At 40.6% G+C, this 18,716-nt stretch overlaps 1 protein-coding gene across 5 annotated transcripts in view; it reads right to left on the bottom strand.

Annotated features, from left to right (window-relative positions):
* The window catches only part of ANAPC1 (anaphase promoting complex subunit 1), a 124,838-nt gene extending 107,372 nt beyond the window's left edge, over positions 1-17,466 (bottom strand). The window contains exons 1-7 of one of the 5 annotated variants that reach the window (XM_026449780.2): positions 17,215-17,466; positions 13,155-13,391; positions 11,695-11,856; positions 5,475-5,526; positions 5,171-5,271; positions 4,493-4,575; positions 265-338 (exon numbers count right to left, since the gene is read on the bottom strand). In XM_026449780.2, coding sequence (XP_026305565.1) covers positions 265-338; positions 4,493-4,575; positions 5,171-5,271; positions 5,475-5,526; positions 11,695-11,856; positions 13,155-13,367 — 685 coding nt within the window. In that variant the 5' untranslated portion in view covers positions 13,368-13,391; positions 17,215-17,466. The other 4 variants (XM_026449777.1, XM_026449779.1, XM_026449778.1 and 1 more) reach the window with 4 other exon arrangements.
* Between the last annotated feature and the right edge of the window lie 1,250 nt (positions 17,467-18,716).

The raw sequence follows: 18,716 nt of genomic DNA, 5'->3' as shown, positions 1-18,716 counted from the left end.
AAAAAAAAAAGAACAAAGTGATCTACAGGTAGGTTAATAAATGTATCAGTATTCCTCATTGATTTACATGCCTTATTTTTACTCAAAATAACTGTTGAGCAGTTAATACCATGATATTCAAGAAATTCAAAATAGAAGTTACTTTTGTAAAATGTTTACATTGTATTATTTTTATAAGTCAGTTTTCATATAAGTGCCTTTATAATCTCCCTCACCAAAGTCAAAAAAAAGAGCTTATCTAAAAGAATATAAAAATACACTTACTTCCAGATTTACAAACAAGTGGAGTTATTTCATCTAGTGGGTGCAGCATGCTGAACATAGTGGGTAAAGGTTCTCTAGCAATAAACAAATAATCAATTAATTACCAATACAATATGAATACGTCTGTGCACAAATTTTGCACTTCTCTTACAAAGAAGTGTCTTCTCCAGATTACACAAGCAACTAGAAACCTACTATCTCAAAAGGCAATCTTCTAAACTTTGTACATACTATTTTTCACATTCTCTTCTATTTCACTCCTAGAAATCTCTCCCCTTAGAATAATTCTATCAATGCAAGAACAGAGGGAAATCAATATAGCCCAGGGAATTTCTGCAAACAGTAGTCATCACAGTACAGAACAAATGGAGTAATGTGCATAAAGCAGTCTTTTTTTTAATTCCTCTCTTACTGGCAGTGTTTCTTTGGCAGCTAAGAAAGAAATTTATTCTCCCACACCTGCTGATAAAGGAGTGCATTATTTAAAAAAGGAAGAAAAAAACTACTTCAAGTAAATTAGAAGTCTGCTTTTTTTTTTTTTTTTTTGAGACAGAGTCTCACTCTGTTGCCCAGGCTAGAGTGTAGGGGCATGATATCGGCTCACTGCAACCTCCACCTCCCAGGTTCAAGCAATTCTCTTGTCTCAGCCTCCCAAGTAGCTGGGATTACAGGCACACACCACCACGCCCAGCTAGCTTTTTGGATTTTTAGTAGCAACGGGGGTTCACCATGTTGGCCAGGCTGGTCTTGAACTCCTGACCTCAGGTGATCCACCTGCCTCGGCCTCCCAAAGTGGTGGGATTACAGATGTGTGCCATCGCACCTGGCCAAATCTTCTTTTAAGCCATTTATTTGCATGTTCAATTTTACCACTTGGATTTGAAAAAAGGCTAATTAAGTGCCAAGTGCGTAGAGCTCATGAGTGTACACACAGGTTGAGTATCCCTTATCTAAAATTACTTGGGACCAGAAGTGTTTTGGATTATTTGCCTTACATTAACAGTTGAGCAATCCTAATTCTTTTGGGGGTACAAGTGGCTTTTGCTGACATAGAATTATATAGTGGTGGATTCTGATATTTTAGTGCACCCATCACCTGAGTAGTGTATGTTGTACGCAATATGTAGTTTTTTTATCCCACACCTTCTTCCCACCCTCCTCCTTCTGAGTCTCCAAAGTCCATTACAACACTCTGCATACAGCCTTTGCATACTCCTTGCTTAGCTTTCACTTCTAAGTGAGAACGTGCAGTTATCTGGTTTTCCATTCCTGGGTTATTTCACTTAGAATCATGGCCTCCAGGCCGGGCGCGGTGGCTCTCGCCTGTAATCCCAGCACTTTGGGAGGCCGAGACGGGCGAATCACAAGGTCAGGAGATCAAGACCATCCTGGCTAACCCGGTGAAACCCCGTCTCTACTAAAAAATACAAAAAACTAGCCCGGCGAGGTGGCGGGCGCCTGTAGTCTCAGCTACTCGGGAGGCTGAGGCAGGAGAATGGCGTGAACCTGGGAGGTGGAGCTTGCAATGAGCTGAGATCGCGCCTCTGCACTCCAGCCTGGGCGATAGAGTGAGACTCCGTCTCAAAAAAAAAAAAAAAAGAATCATGGCCTCCAATCCCATCCAACTTGCTGCAAAAGACATTAGTTCATTTCCTCATTATGGCTGATTAGTATTCCATGGTGTATATACACATTTTCCTCATTCACTCATTGGTCGATGGGCACTTAGGCTGGTTCCCTATCTTTGCAACTGTGAATTGTGTTGCAATAAACATACATGTGCATGTGTATTTTTCATATAATGACTTTTTTTTCCCTTTGGGTAGATACCCAGTAACGGGACTGCTAGATTGAATGGTAGATCTACTTTTAGTTCTTTAAGGAATCTCCATACTGTTTTCCACAGATGTCATATTGATTACATTCCCACCAGCCGTGTATAAGCATTCCCCTTCCACCACATCCATGCCAACATCTATTGTTTTTCTGACTCTTTAATAATGGCCATTCCTGAAAGAGTAAGGTGATATCTCACTGTGGTTTTAATTTGCATTTCTCTAATGATTACTGATGCTGAGCAGTTTCATGTTTGCTGGCCATTTGTATATCTTCTTTTGAGAACTGTCTACTCACGTCCTTTACCCACTTTTTGAGTTTTTTCTTGCTGATCTGAGTTCCTTATATATTCTGGATACTAGTGCTTTGTTGGATGCAGAGTTTGCAAATATCTTCTCCCACTGTGTGAGTTATCTGTCTATTCTGATATTTCTTTTGCTGTGCAGAAGCTCTTTATTTTAATCAGGTCCCATTTATTTATTGTTTTCGTTGCATTTGCTTCTGGTGTTTTAGTCATAAATTCCCTGCCTAGGCCAATGTCCAGAAGAGTTCTTCCAAGGTTATCTTCTAGAATTTTTATGGTTTCAGGGCTTTTAAAGTCTTTGATCCCTCTTGAACTGACTTTTGTATAAGGTGAGAGATAAAAAATCCAGTTTCATTCTTCCAAAAAAGGTGTCAGTTTTCCTAGCATCATTTACTAAACAGGACGATGTCCTTCCCCCAATTTATGTTTTTGTATGCTTGTTTGTCAAAGATCAGTTGATCACAAGTATTTGGCTTTATTTCTGGGTTCTCCATTCTGTTCCACTGGTCTATGTGCCTTTTACACCAGTACCATGCTATTTTAGAAATTATAGACTTGTAGTATATGTGATGGCTACATATTTGTTCTTTTTGCTTAGGATTGTTTTGGCTATTTGGGCTCTTTTGGTTCCATATGAATTTTAGAATTGTTTTTTCTAATTCTATGAAAAATGATCTTATTTTGATGACAATTACGGTGAAATCTATAGATTGCTTTTGGCAATATGGTCATTTTCACAATATTATTCTTCAAATCCATGATCATGGGATGTGTTACCATTTGTTTGTGTCATCTATGATTTCTTTCAGCAGTGTGTTGTTGTTCTCCTTATAGAGATCATTCACCTCCTTGGTTAAGTATATTTACAGGTTTTTTGTTTTTGGTTTTTTGCAGTTCTTGTAAAAGGGACTGAATTTTTGCCCAGGCACAGTGGCTCATGTCTATAATCCCAGCACTTTGGGAGGCCAAGGTGGGCGGATCACCTGAGGTTGGGAGTTCAAGACCAGCATGACTAACATGGAGAAACCCCATCTCTACTAAAAATACAAAAAATTAGCCAGGCGTGGTGGTTCATGCCTGTAATCCCAGTTATTCAGGAGGCTGAAGCAGGAGAATCATTTGAACCTGGGAGGCGGAGGCTGTGGTGAGCCAAGATCACGCCATTGTACTCCAGACTTGGCAACAACAGCAAAATTCAGTCTCAAACAAAAGAAAAAAAAAAAGGGGGAGACCTGAGTTCTTGATTTGATTTTCAGCTTTGTCACTGTTGGTGTATAACAGTGCTACTGATTTGTGTACATTGATTTTGTAATCTAAGACTTTACTGAATTTATTTATCAAATCTAGGAGTCTTTTGGAGGAGTCTATAGGGTTTTCTAGGTATATAATCATATCACCAGCAAATAGTGATAGTATGACTTTCTCTTTTCAAATCTAGATGTCCTTGATTTCTTTCTCTTGCCTGATTGCTCTGGCCAGAACTTCCAGTACTATGCTGAGCAGAAGTGGTGAAAGTAGGCATGTTTCTCTTCTTCCAGTTCTCAGGGGGAATGCTTTCAACTTTTCCCCATTCAGTATGATGTTGGCTGTGGGTTTGTTGTATATGACTTTTATTAATTTGTAGTAAGTCCCTTCTATGCCTAGTTTGTTTTTATCATCAAGGGATGCTGAACTTTATCCAATGCTTTTTTCTGCATCTATTGAGATGATCATATGGTTTTTAATTCTGTTTATGTGATGTGTCACATTTATTGACTTGTGTATCCCTACATCCCTGAGACGAAACCCACTTGGTCATGATGTATTATCTTTTTGATGAGAGCAACCCTAATTTGAGAATCCAAAACCTGAAATGCTCCAATAAGCATTTCCTTCGAGTGTCATGCTGGAGCTCAACAAGTTGCAGATTTTGGAGAATTTCAGATTTTTGGATCAGGGATACTCAACTTGTACTGAAATGAGAGAAAATGGCATTTCACGCTGTTAGCATGAAAATTATTATCATCTCAAACTTTTAGATAAACCTCAGAACCAACACACACACACAAATCCCAAGCAGTAATATTCTGAAGTGAATAAAATGAATACCTGGGTGAACCTGGAGGTACTTCATGTGAAGAAGTGCTTCGCTCAAACAACAATCCATATTTAGTGGGCCAAACATTTGCAACCTTTCAGGTAAAAGGGTGGGAAAAGACAGAAGTAAGAGAACCTACCCCTTTATAAAATGTTTTAAAGAAACATTACAGAATGTTTTATTTTCCAATTTAGTAATAGCTTTACAAAGTAACATAATCATTAAATAGAGCATTTTCTTAAAAAGTAATTCAAATAAGCAACCCTAAGATAAAATCAAATCTAATAAAGAGGAGTTGCTCAATGTGAAATTTCTGCCACTGGCCAGTATCAGTAACAAAATGACAATGCGTTAACAATAGCACTAGGCATTAAAAAGACGACAAGTAACAAAAAAAGACTAATATTATTCATATGCCCTATTTAATATAACCAAAAGTTCTTACATATCATTTAAACCGACAAACACACACCACAGAAGACTTCCTAATTCACTTCATTAAATAATTTATTTTTTTGTGAAGTACAGAAAAATGGTAAGCCACTAAAGCTGCCAAAATTTAGTTATTTTGAGTAAAAATAACATTTTTGACTACTACGAAACATGAAACATAAGACATGCCTCTAAAACCAATTAATTCAAAAATGTTCTCCAACAAAACCCCCCCAAAATTTGAAACACTTGTTTACCTGAAATGGTAAGGAAGCTATGTAATCCTTTCCTTCTATGCTATGCATGTTAATACATGAGCTTTGCAATATACATATGCATTTTTCTACTTCATTGCTACCTGAAAAGAAAGGGTACAACAAGACTTATCTTTTTTTCCCTCAAAGGAGTTCAATCCTTACAGCACAAATTATTTAATGCACAATATAAAGATGCTTATGGTAAACCACTATTACTAGTGGCTACTTCATTTGAATGAAAAATACAGTGAGATAAACATTTGGAATCATCATAAGAAAAATAAAATTTCAAAAAGAAACTTACTGTAGGCCTTTTCAGACTTATCCTGTGATATAATGAAGTCACACCACAATGCCTAAAATCAAAACAAAATGCTTACCTAAGAAAATTATATCTAAATAATCATCTATTAACTAATGGCATCTGAATAATAATAATAGCATCTACGCAGTAACTTTGCCTCTTCAGCTCAACATGTACAATCATGGGAACAAAAAGAAGAAGAAAAATAAATTACAGTAATAAATGATAAATATAATAAGGAAAGACAAAATATGTTTACAATTAAATTTTATGAAAAGATCCATAAGAATTAAAATTTCAAATTAAAAAAACAAATTTTACAAAAAGAGAAGAATCAAAAAACCTGCCAGAGAGAAACCTTGCAGCAAAAATTCAAATAGTGGCTCAAACCATATTAAACCCTATATCCTATACAAAACTAAAGATTATTCAAACTTTATCATCTCTAGATTAAACAATTGCTCTTATTCTTAGACTCTCTCTGGACTGACTTTTGAAAAAGTATTTAGAAAAACTAACTCTTCCCTTTCTTAAAAGCCCATCTTACAAAATATAAACTAGGAAAAGCTATTAAACTTTAACTGACATACTTGACAATCACTTATTAAATTATTTAATAGCATTTTGTTTTTTTTTTAACTGTGGTCAAATATACACAATATGAAAATTAACATTTTAACAATTTTTAAGTAGACAATTCAGTGGCATTAACAACATTAAATTGACGAGTTTAGTACAATTTGTGAGCCTGTACAATACTGCACATTTCCAGAACTTTTTCCTCATCTCAAACAGAAACTCCAGGCCCACTGAACAATAACTCCCCATTTCCCAACGCCCTGAGCTCTGGTAACCTCTATTCTACCTTCCCTATGAAAGGACCTGTGCTAGGTATCTCAAGTAAGAGAAACTGTACAACATTCGTCCTTTCGTATCTGTTTTATTTCACTTAACATAATGTTTTCAAGGTTCATCCATGTTATGGCATGTATCCGAATCTTATCCCTTTTTAAAGCTAAACAGGCCGGGCGCGGTGGCTCAAGCCTGTAATCCCAGCACTTTGGGAGGCCGAGACGGGCGGATCACGAGGTCAGGGGATCGAGACCATCCTGGCTATCACGGTGAAACCCCGTCTCTACTAAAAATACAAAAACTAGCTGGGCGAGGTGGCGGGCGCCTGTAGTCCCAGCTACTCGGGAGGCTGAGGCAGGAGAATGGCTTAAACCCAGGAGGCGGAGCTTGCAGTGAGCTGAGATCCGGCCACTGCACTCCAGTCTGGGCGACAGAGTGAGACTCCGCCTCAAAAAAAAATAAAAAATAAAAAAATAAAGCTAAACAATATTCCACTGTTAGCAAAAACCACATTTATTTATCCATTCATCTGTCAATGGACATGGGTTGTTTCTACCTTTAGGCTATCACAAATAATGCTGCTGTAAACACTGGCGTACAAGTATCTGTGAGTCCCTGTTCTCAATTCAATTGTGCATATATCTAGAAGTGGAACTGCTGGATCACAATGGTAATTCTATGTATAACTTCTTTTTAAGAGATAGGGTCTCACTCTGTTACCCAAACTGCAGTGCAAGGCATGATTCTAGCTCACAGCAGCCTAGAACTCCCGGGTTCACGTGACCCTCCAGCCTCAGTCTCCTGAACAGCTGGGAGTACAGGCATGCACCACCATGCGTGGCTATATGTATATCTTTTTGAGAAATCGCCAAATTTTTCCACAGCAGCTTTGTTACATTCCCATCAGCAATGCAAAGGAGTTCCAACTTCTGAACATCTTCACTAATATTTGTTATGTTTCTTTAATAATAGCCAACCTAGTACAGTGGTATCTCACTGTGGCTGTAATTTGCATTTGCCTAATGGTTAGTGAAGTTGAGCATCTTTTCATGTGCTTATTGACCATGTGTGCACCTTCTTTGGAAAAATGTCCATGTGTGCATCTTCTTTAGAAAAATGAGCATCTTTTCATGTGCTTATTGACCATGTGTGCACCTTCTTTAGAAAAATGTTTAAGTCCTTCTGCCCAATTTTTTAATTGGGTAGTTTGTTTTATTGTTGAGTTGTGGGAGATTTTAATGGTTAAGAAATGAAAATTCGGCCGGGCGCGGTGGCTCAAGCCTGTAATCCCAGCACTTCGGGAGGCCGAGACGGGCGGATCATGAGGTCAGGAGATCGAGACCATCCTGGCTAACACGGTGAAACCCCGTCTCTACTAAAAATACAAAAAAACTAGCCGGGCGAGGTGGCGGGCGCCTACAGTCCCAGCTACTCCGGAGGCTGAGGCAGGAGAATGGTGTGAACCCGGGAGGCGGAGCTTGCAGTGAGCTGAGATCCGGCCACTGCACTCCAGCCCAAGAGACACAGCAAGACTCCGTCTCAAAAAAAAAAAAAAAGAAAGAAAGAAATGAAAATTCATGAAGAAAACCATGCATGAGAGCTGTGCTCCAACCTGAAATGTCCAAAATCTACAATGCACCTATTACAGTCTCAACTTTCATGAAATCCCATCCTCTTAGCCTCTAAGAGTAAATATTTTAACATCTCTTTTATCCCTGATATCTAAGAGATCACTAACCCCTTCCACATCTCCCTCTGCTTTATCACCTCTTCTTTGCCAAGGCACCAATCTTTTACCTGAACAATCACAAAACAATGCCCCTGACAACAGTCTCCCTACTCTCCAGTCAATCCTATATAGATATTGCTAACAAAGCAATCTCTTCTCAAAACTCAAAATTGATCACTTCCATTTTAAAATCTTTAGCAGGCTCCCTTCAGCATATAGTTTAAAATCCAAATTCCTTGGTTTATATACAAGGCCCTTTGGTCTGTATACTGCCAGCATCCACTTGCATCTCTCCACACCCACACTTTGTGTACAGCCACTCTGAAGTTTAAAAAGTCATCTTTTTCCATAATTCTTTTTGCTGTGATTTCCTCTGCCTAGAACGCCCTTCTGCCACCCTTTTATAATACAAATAGCATCTTCTTTGAAAAACCCTCCCTGTGGCGCACAGTCCTCTGGGCTCTCATCACTCTGTGGACATGCAGTTATTATAGAGCATTCAGGATACAGCATTTCAATTGATCTGTCTGTTCTCCTTTCTAGGCTATGAGTCCTTCAATGGCAGAAACTACATTCACCTTTGTAGCTCCAGCATAATCTGAAACAGAGTGAGACTAAATACTTGCAGAAGGCCAGGCACAGTGGCTCACGCCTGTAATTCCAGCACTTTAGGAGGCCAAGGCAGGAGGGTCGCTAGAGCCCAGGGGTTCAAGACCAGCCTGGACAACATAGTGAGACCCCCATCTCTATTAAAAAGTAAAAAGAATAAATGCAAAAATAAGAAGAACAACCAAAAAAAAAAAAATACTTGCAGGATAAGTAAAACAATGAATAGATAAAATCTGAGTCACATATACCTGGTATTATTTCACAACAAAATAGAAAATTATCTTTCTCCATATTAGCAAGAAGATTAAATAACAATATATTTTCCAGATAAAAAGACTGAAATTCCAAATCTTACAATTACACTTACAAGTGATCTTAAGATAAAGGAGAAAAGACATCTAACTGTACTTCCATAGAATCTAGTAAATAGGCAACTGTTCTTGGAGAAATTAAGATGAAAATATAGAAGCAAAGAACTACTTGGATATCATCAAATGCACTTTTCACATCTACACTAACTATATGAATTATATGGGAAAAAAATTACCATCAAAAAGATCACTGGCTTCAACACTCCAGGACACAAATGCTTTTACATACGCCCTCAAATATTGGAATAATGATTCAGTTTATCCTTTCCAATAAATAGTCAGAATACAGTGCTTATCAGGAAATAGTCAATGGCAGGTGGGAGGAGTGGAACGAAGCAGTGTCCGGATACAAAGATTTCAGCATTTACAAAAATGAAACTTAACATTAGTCAAAGCCTCCAAAACCTCTTGTCAATCCTAATTCAACTACTATAAATGCATTAGTTTTTCCTCCAACTTTTTGTTATAAAAATTTCAGTAAGAAAAGTTGACACAGCCGGGCACGGTGGCTCAAGCCTGTAATCCCAGCATTTTGGGAGGCCGAGGCGGGCAGATCACAAGGTCAGGAGATCGAGACCATCCTGGCTAACACGGTGAAACCCCATCTCTACTAAAAAGTACAAAAAAACTAGCCGGGCGAGGTGGCGGGCGCCTGTAGTCCCAGCTACTCGGGAGGCTGACGCAGGAGAATGGCGTGAACCCGGGAGGCGGAGGTTGCAGTGAGCTGAGATCCGGCCACTGCACTCCAGCTTGGGCAACAGAGCGAGACTCTGTCTCAAAAAAAAAAAAAGAAAAGTTGAAATAATGCAGCAAACATATTTCACCTAAATCCAACAGTCATGAAAATTTTGCCATATTTGTTTATGTGTGTGCATTTGTGTACATATGGGATTTTTGGAACTGGAATGCTGACTGTCTAAAAACAAATTGCACAAACATCATGACATTTCACCCCTAAATACTTCACCACGCCTTTTCTAAAAATAAAGATGTTCTCCTATAAAACCATAAAACCATCAAACCATCATCCCTAAGAAAAAAATAACACTTCTCTAACATCAGCTACTGGCCAGTAATTTTCAACCTTCCCAAATTTTCCCCAAAAATATCTTTTTAGCTAGTTTTCTAAAACCAGGACTCAATCAAAGTTCATTTAACAAGGTTCAAAAAATACTGCATTTGGTGATGTCTCTTTAGTTTCTTTCAATGTAGAACAGTCCCCACCTTTTTCTCTTTCTCCATGACTTTTTAAAAGAAACCAAAATGTAGACTATAAACTTTTTATAGTGGAAAATTTCAAATAAATACAAAGTAAACAGAATAGGATAATGAATCCCCATCAGCCAGTTTTAATAATTATCAATTTTGGCAGGGAATGGTGGCTCACACCTGTAATCCCGGCACTTTGGGAGGCCAAGGTGGGTACATCACGAGGTCAGAAGATCGAGACCATCATGGCTAACACAGTGAAACCCCAGTTCTACTAAAAATACAAAAACAAAATTAGCCAGGCGTAGTGGTGGGCACCTGTAGTCCCAGCCACTAGGGAGGGTGAGGCAGGAGAATGGCGTGAATCCAGGAGGTGGAGGAGCTTGCAGTGAGCCGAGATAGCGCCACTGCACTACAGCCTGGGCAACAGAGCAAGACTCCATCTCAAAAAATAAATAAATAAATAATAATCAAGCTTTGCCATTCCTATCGCATCTATTTCCTTATCTCATGATATTTTAAAATATAATCCTCTAGTGCCTGTATTTCCTTAAACAGGAAGTTAGGTCTAAATATTCATATTTTGGGGAAGAAAACTTAGATCACATCATGTACTTCATTCCGCATTACAGCTAGAAGCACATAATATCCCTTCATGTCACTATTAATTATGCTAAACTCAATCACTTGATTGAGGTGGAGACTGACAAATAACTCCAAAGTAGAGGTACATTTGTTCCTTCACATTTACCAAGTAATCCACAGGGTGGTATGTTGGTGTCATGGTAATATTCTTTCCACCAACAGTGTTAGTATCTATTTACAATCCTTGTTTGAATCAATTATTGCACTGGAGGTTACAAAATGGTGATTTTCTAATTCTACAATTCCTTTTACATTTATTAGCTAGCATTCTTCTGTAAGTGTTTTCCTTCATCAAATGGAGATGAACTGCATGTCTTCCTGAAAAAATATGGCAAACGCTTAATTCTTTCACTTTCATTATCAATTTTCAGAACAGTTAGTTATAATAGCCAACTGCAATGGCTGCAAAGCAGATTTTTTCCTTTCTCTCTATCATTATGAACCCCACAATTTTTATTTATTCAAATCTTTGCAATCAATTATAGTAATCATGTGTTAAAATATTTCTGTACCCTTAATGTTTTATAAGTTTTTGCTGGCAATAACAAATTGAATTACTTAAGGACAGAGTGTTTAAAGATTATCATTAAAGTGACAAAGGAGAGTGTAAAAAAAGTCATGATATATAAAATTAAATTTTTATTTTCCTGCCATTATCTTCACATTACATTATGTCATGTTACAATGTACATCCAGCTGTTGAGATCATTATGCTGGTTTTATCATTTCTGTTAAATTTTAAAACAAAAATTTTTTTAAATTGCATCAAATAGTGAATCAAATGCTAAAATTCAAATCAACTCACCTGCTGAACAGGACTGTCAACTGTAAACGCTTTATAAACTGCCAATGCCTGGCTTTTACTTCCTTTGCTCCATATCACCATATTTCCGGCAACATAGAGTTCCTCATCATAGTCCACGTCTTCTCCAATTTCACTCACTCCTTTCCTTAACTGCCAGCTTTCCTTAAAAATTAACACATGTAAAACATATTCAAGCACTCTTTGTTTTTCAAAAATCTGGAACAAAATTTATTTGCCCATGGAATAAGCACAACCAGAAAGTTTCGTATGCTGATTAACAGAGGATGTGGATATAGGCATTACATTATAGAATTTCATGAAGAATTTACTCAATAATTCTCTATATTGAATGTTTTATATTATTCCTCTGCATTACTCTGCCAAAAACAAAAACGAACAAAAAGCACACCTTCTCTACCGCTCCAAAAGTCAAATCACATGTTTGGGAGACTAAAAGGACATATTAAGTACATGAGGTAGGGTAGATAAAGGACAGTGAGGTGCACATGGGAATCACTCGGCAAATTTATGAACAATGCAGACTTCCTGCTTCACAGCCACATATATATTCACCTTCTTTTCCTTTGTCCCACCCACCAAAATGAATGGATAAGAAGAAGTTTCCATTTTTAACTACATAGGCTTTCCCTTCCTGAGATTTTAGTATCCCAAAGGGATATGAAAATGGAATAAGGAAAGAGAGATATATTTTCTGACACACACTTACATCTCACTCCCCTACTTACTACTCATTCCTCGGCCGGGCGCGGTGACTCACGCCTGTAATCCCAGCACTTTGGGAGGCCGAGGTGGGCGGATCACCTGAGGTCTGGAGTTTGAGACCAGCCTGACCAACATGGAGAAATCCCACCTCTACTAAAAAAATACAAAAGCATCTGGGCATGGTGCCGCATGCCTGTAATCTCAGCTACTCGGGAGGCTGAGGCAGGAGAATCACTTGAACCCAGGAGGCAGAGGTTGCAGGGAGCTGAGATTGTGCCATTGCACTCCAGCCTGGGCAACAAGAGTGAAACTCCGTCTCAGCAAAGAAAAAAAAAAAAAATGATTACTCTACCTACCTTTGTGGCATTTCTTCTCTCCTTTAGAAACATGTAAATCTTCTGCAGCAGGGACTATTTCTAATCTCTACCATTTAATCATTAAATAACATGAAATCTGGTCCCCACATACTAAGAGAAAAGAAAAAGGTTTAAAATGGACAATCATACTACTGAACCTGACTCACACTATAAAATCACAAGTTATAGAGGGTATCTAAATAAGTTGCTATGACAACATAATAAAGTCATTATTTTCAACATTTATTGAAATTACCACACCTTAACTCTACCCTAGAAGTGGCATCACACTGATCTCTCAGTTGCCTCTCAGTTGTCTTAAATTACAAGTAGGTTATATCACTCTACATTTCAAAAACGCAATGGGAAACTCAATGGAACCTTCTGTTTCTCGTGGATTGTAACCTCCTGAAGGGATCCCACCAAGCCAGCAGCACCATCAGAAGACCATAATTCAGAGGCTGGCTGCAGCTGGCGAAGTTGAAGGTTCAAAGCATTAGGGTGGTGCTTGCAGTGGTCTCGACCAAAAGGAACAAATTCCTGCAAATCCCTGGCTGCAATCATCGTTGCCCTTTCTTCATAGAAGTTCGACATGGGTTCCAAATATCAACATTATTTCTGTATGAATTCAAACACATTCTGATCAGCTTCCAGACTCAAAACGAGAATAAAAATACCATAAACACATAAGTCATTAATCCTTACAAGGGTGTCAAGTAATTATATCAGATTGGTAAGTACGTAAGTGGTCATAACATAAAAGGGTGTTTTAGATCTGATTCTTTCAGACAACAGCAATTATCACATTTTAGTCACAGACTGACAGTTACCACTATAGGAAACCACTGAGATGCGACAAGTAATTATGTCCCACACCACCTATCCCATGTTTCCTACTACTATATGCTAATTTTTCCATACTTTATATATGAAGTATTTAGACAAATTGTGTCCTATAGTCCCATAACTACATGGCTTCTCAACATTTAAGGTCATTTCTGGTTAGATGCCAGAACCTCATCTGAAAAGTATATATAAGGGATCACTGTCATGTTGGAATAAAACAATAAAAAATCACATATTACTCCAATGCATCAGAAGTTGAACTGCTTTCAGGTGACCAATCTACAAAAGACGTAAGTTATCAAATGTCATAAGTAGCTGTGATACCCCCAATCCCACCTAAATATATTACTCTAATGCATCAGAAGTTGAACTGCTTTCAGGTGACCAATCTACAAAAGACGTAAGTTATCAAATGTCATAAGTAGCTGAGATACCCCCAATCCCACCTAAATATATAACTACAATCAATTTCAATTATTGGTCGAAACCCAAAGAACTGAGGCATGAATAACTCTAGCCATGGAACAGTTATGCTTGCAGATTTAAGGGTACTAGGTTTTAATTAATTATATCTAATTAATCTAATCATTAATCGATTACAGTACAGTTTATTACTAAAAGAAAGTGGATAAACTGTTAAAGCCTTCATCACAAGCTTAGGAAGAAGTCAGGCTTTAGACAACAGTACAGATAAGCATAATTAGACTGCCCTTTGACCCACTTTCCTGTACCTGCTTAAATATACTATGTTCCTATAGATAGCATTTTTAATGTTAGGAGCCTAAGACTTTTGAGATGATAAAAGCTAGTCTTACGCCGGGCGCGGTGGCTCAAGCCTGTAATCCCAGCACTTTGGGAGGCCGAGACAGGCGGATCACGAGGTCGGGAGATCGAGACCATCCTGGCTAACACGGTGAAACCCCGTCTCTACTAAAAAATACAAAAAACTAGCCGGGCGATTTGCCGGGCGCCTGTGGTCCCAACTACTGGGGAGGCTGAGGCAGGAAAATGGCGTAAACCCAGGAGGCGGAGCTTGCAGTGAGCTGAGATCCGGCCACTGCACTCCAGCCTGGGCGCGAGACTCCGTCTCAAAAAAAAAAAAAAAAAAAAAAAAAAAAAAAAGCTAGTCTTAAGACCCCATCAAGGAACCACATCAGCATGAGATTTATCTCTCTGTCCTATGACTTTATCCTTCATTCTCTGACCAATCAATACCTTAGCCCACTACCCTCCAAACTCTTTAAAACCTTGAGACTGGGGGCCAGGCGTGGTGGCTCACGCCTGTAATCCCAGCACTGTGGGAGGCTGAGGCGGGCAAATCACGAGGTCAGGAGATCAAGACCAACCTGGCTAACACGGTGAAACCCCGTCTCTACTAAAAATACAAAAAATTAGCCAGGCCTGGTGGCGGGCGCCGGTAGCCCCAGTTACTGGGGAGGCTGAGGCAGAAGAATGGCGTGAACCTGGGAGGCAGAGCTTGCAGTGAGCCAAGATCACACCACTGCACTCCAACTCCAGCCTGGGTGACAGAGCAAGACTCTGTCTCAAAACAAAAACAAAAACAAAACTCTAGACGTTAACTCTTTGGGGAGGCTGTCTTGAAGTTTCCTTAGTCTCCTAGTTCGGTTGCCCTGCAAGTAAAACACTTTTATCTGCTGCAATCCCCGTTGTTTCCGTGTATTGACTTGCTGCTTATAGGGCAAGAGACCTATATGGTTACACAAACCAGCCAAAGCCTATGTAGTTCTTTTGCAGCTCCTCCAAAGCCACAAAGTTATTTTTACTGTGAATTAAATGTTATTCCTGGCTGGGCGCCATGGCTCATGCCTGTAATCCCAGCACTTTGGGAGGCCGAGGCAGGCGGGTCACCTGAGGTCAGGTGTTCGAGACAAGCCTGGCCAACATGGTGAAACCCCGAGTCTACTAAAAATACAAAAAAAAAAAAAAAAAAAGTTACTCAGGCATGGTGGTGGGCACCTGTAATCCCAGCTACTTGGGAGGCTGAGGCAAGAGAATCGCTTGAACCTGGGAGGCAGAGGTTGCAGTGAGCCGAGATCTCGCCATTGCACTCCAGCCTGGGGGACAAGAGCGAAAATCCGTCTCGAAAAAAAAAAAGTTGGCCGGGCGCGGTGGCTCAAGCCTGTAATCCCAGCACTTTGGGAGGCCGAGACGGGCGGATCACGAGGTCAGGAGATCGAGACCATCCTGGCTAACACGCTGAAACCCCGTCTCTACTAAAAATACAAAAAAAAAACTAGCCGGGCGTGGTGGCGGGCGCCTGTGGTCCCAGCTACTCTGGAGGCTGAGGCAGGAGAATGGCTTAAACCCGGGAGGCGGAGCTTGCAGTGAGCTGAGATCAGGCCACTGCACTCCAGCACGGGCGACAGAGCAAGACTCCGTCTCAAAAAAAAAAAAAAAAAAAAAGAAAAAAAAAAGTTATTCTTGATATAATTATGTCACAAAACATGATACAAGTTTTGTTTTTCCTCCTGCTAGAAATAAATTAGTACTGGGAACACTTGAACTTGGAACACAATCAAAAAGTGCCTTATAAAACTTACAAGAGGCCAGGCACTGTGGCTCATGCCTGTAAATCCCCAGCACTTTGGGAGGCCGAGGCGGGAGGATCATGAGGTCAGGAGTTCAAGATCAGCCGGGCCAAGATGGTGAAACCCCATCTCTACTAAAAATATGAAAATTAGCCAGACGTGGTGGTGGGCACCTGTAATCCCAGCTACTCGGGATGCTGAAGCAGAGAATTGCTTGAACACGGGAGCCAGAGGTTACAGTGAGCCGAGATCACACCGCTGCACTCCAGCCTGGGCGACAGAACAAGACTCCGTTTCAAAAAAAAAAAAAAACTTAAAAGAAAACAACAAAATTGAGCTGGTCTTCCTATATTTTATTCAACAGGACAACCAACATCAACAAACTTTTGACTTTATGAACCTTTAGTTCTGGAATTTTATAATGTTATTTTCTTATAACTGAGAGAAAATCACAGAATGGTTAAAGAATTATTTATCATTTTGTACCTATTAAAGCCACATATTTAATACTTTTACAGTACCCCCAAACTTTTAGACATGTTTTTACTTATTAGGGGCAACATAAACAGCTATACATAAAAATATTATTAAATTCATATGCTATAAATAACAGTATCAGCAATGATTCCTACAGACAAACACTACCCTGCCAAAAAAAAAAAAAAAAAAGAGGCCCAAATGCACACTAACAGGAGCTTAAGTCTCCAGTCTCCACAAAAAAAGAAGAGCTTCGCCAGCCGTTCTAGAGGACGGTGAAAATAGGCTAAGAGCCCGGGCCTCAGAAAATCAGCTCAGAGGGACTGGGGGCCAATCTAGAAGCTGAGGCTGCACATGGAGATGCTGCGCGCAGCTCATAAAAGAGGTTGGCAACCAATGAGCTGGAAGGAGCCCCCTCAGCCCCGGGGCACGCTCAGGGCCCTCCCTCAGGTTCCCAGTCCCCCGGGTTCCCAGACCTACAGCCACGAGGGGAGGATAGGCCTCGGGGCGGATGCAAGAGTCACGCGGCGCGCGACAGACCACCAAGTGCTGCGGTACAGGGCCCGCACCTGTATAACTCGGGACGCGTCAGGCGCGGCGAGCCCCGGCTGCTCCCGGGAGGCGCAGGGGCCGAGGAGGCCCTAGGGCAGCGGCGGGGTCCGTCACAGTGACTCCTCGGCCGCGGCAGCTTCTCATTCCCTCTCCCTCCCCTATTCCGGAGGAAGAATGGGCAACAGCACCGGGCGCGAGTGCTAATGGCAGGAAGGCATGCGAGACGTTCAAATGGACGCGTCCATCTTGACTTTCCCGTCCTGCCTCGCGCCAGGGCGGGGCATCGCGGCAGGCGCGCGGCGCCCTAGCAGTCCTAGCGCCTGCGCTGTTGCGGGAAGACCGCGGCAGGGTAGAACTCGCGGGCTCTTTCCTCCATGCGATTGATCTGAACCCCGAAGCCGGATTCTGTCTGCTAGAGTCCGTACAGTGATGGGATCCTCCTGGCGTCCAAGTTCTCTTTAGCTCATGTCACTAGGGACCTGAACTGCCTCATAGATCTAAAGGTTTTTTCTTTTTTCTTTTTTTTTTTTTTTTTTTTTTTTTTTTTTTTTTTTTTTTTTTTTTTGAGACGGAGTCTTGCTCTGTCGCCCGGGCTGTAGTGCTGTGGCCGAATCTCAGCTCACTGCAAGCTCCGCCTCCCGGGTTTACGCCATTCTCCTGCCTCAGCCTCCGGAGTAGCTGGGACTACAGGCGCCCGCCACCTCGCCCGGCTAGTTTTTTGTATTTTTAGTAGAGACGGGGTTTCACTGTGTTAGCCAGGATGGTCTTGATCTCCTGACCTCGTGATCCGCCCGTCTCGGCCTCCCAAAGTGCTGGGATTACAGGCTTGAGCCACCGCGCCCGGCCAGATCTAAAGGTTTTTTCTGTCTGGTTTCGCTTCCGCCTCCTGACCCCACGTGGAGGTAGGCACCTCTAGGTTGATGGTGGGGAGCAGGGGTTGCTGATTTTCTCTACGTGCAGTGCTCTATGCCTTTTTCGGTCCATACTCTTCTTCGAAGAGTCGATGAACGGTGTAAAAGTCCTCACAGAAACGTTACTTGCAATTCCCAGATTCAGAGACACTTCTTGAGGCAATTCAAAGACCCGAGTTAAGAACCCCAGCGACCACTCGCGCCTGTAATCCCAGCACTTTGGGAGGCGAGGCTAGAGGATTGCTGGAGCCCAAGAGTTTGAAACCAGCCTGGGCAATATAGCGAGACCCTGTCTGCACAAAAGAAAAATTTTAAAAATTAGCCTGGCATGGTGGTGCGCACAGTCCCAGCTGCTTGGGAGTCTGGAGGATCACTTGAGCCGGGAGTTTGAGGCCACGGTGAGCTATGATCGCGCCACTGCACTCCAGCCCAGACAACAGAGCAAAACCTTGTCTCCAAAAAAAAAAAAAAAAAAAAAAGAATGGGTTATAGGAGAAAGGATAGAAACAAAGATTCATGAAACAGTTAAATAAATACAAATATACCTAATTGATATTTTAAACTTTTGTGTGTGTGTTTTTCTTTTTTTTTTTTTTTTTTTTTTTTTT

The sequence above is a fragment of the Piliocolobus tephrosceles genome, chromosome 15 (assembly GCF_002776525.5).
Source record: "Piliocolobus tephrosceles isolate RC106 chromosome 15, ASM277652v3, whole genome shotgun sequence".
NCBI lineage: Eukaryota > Metazoa > Chordata > Mammalia > Primates > Cercopithecidae > Piliocolobus > Piliocolobus tephrosceles.
This window is presented reverse-complemented; position numbering and strand designations above follow the sequence as displayed.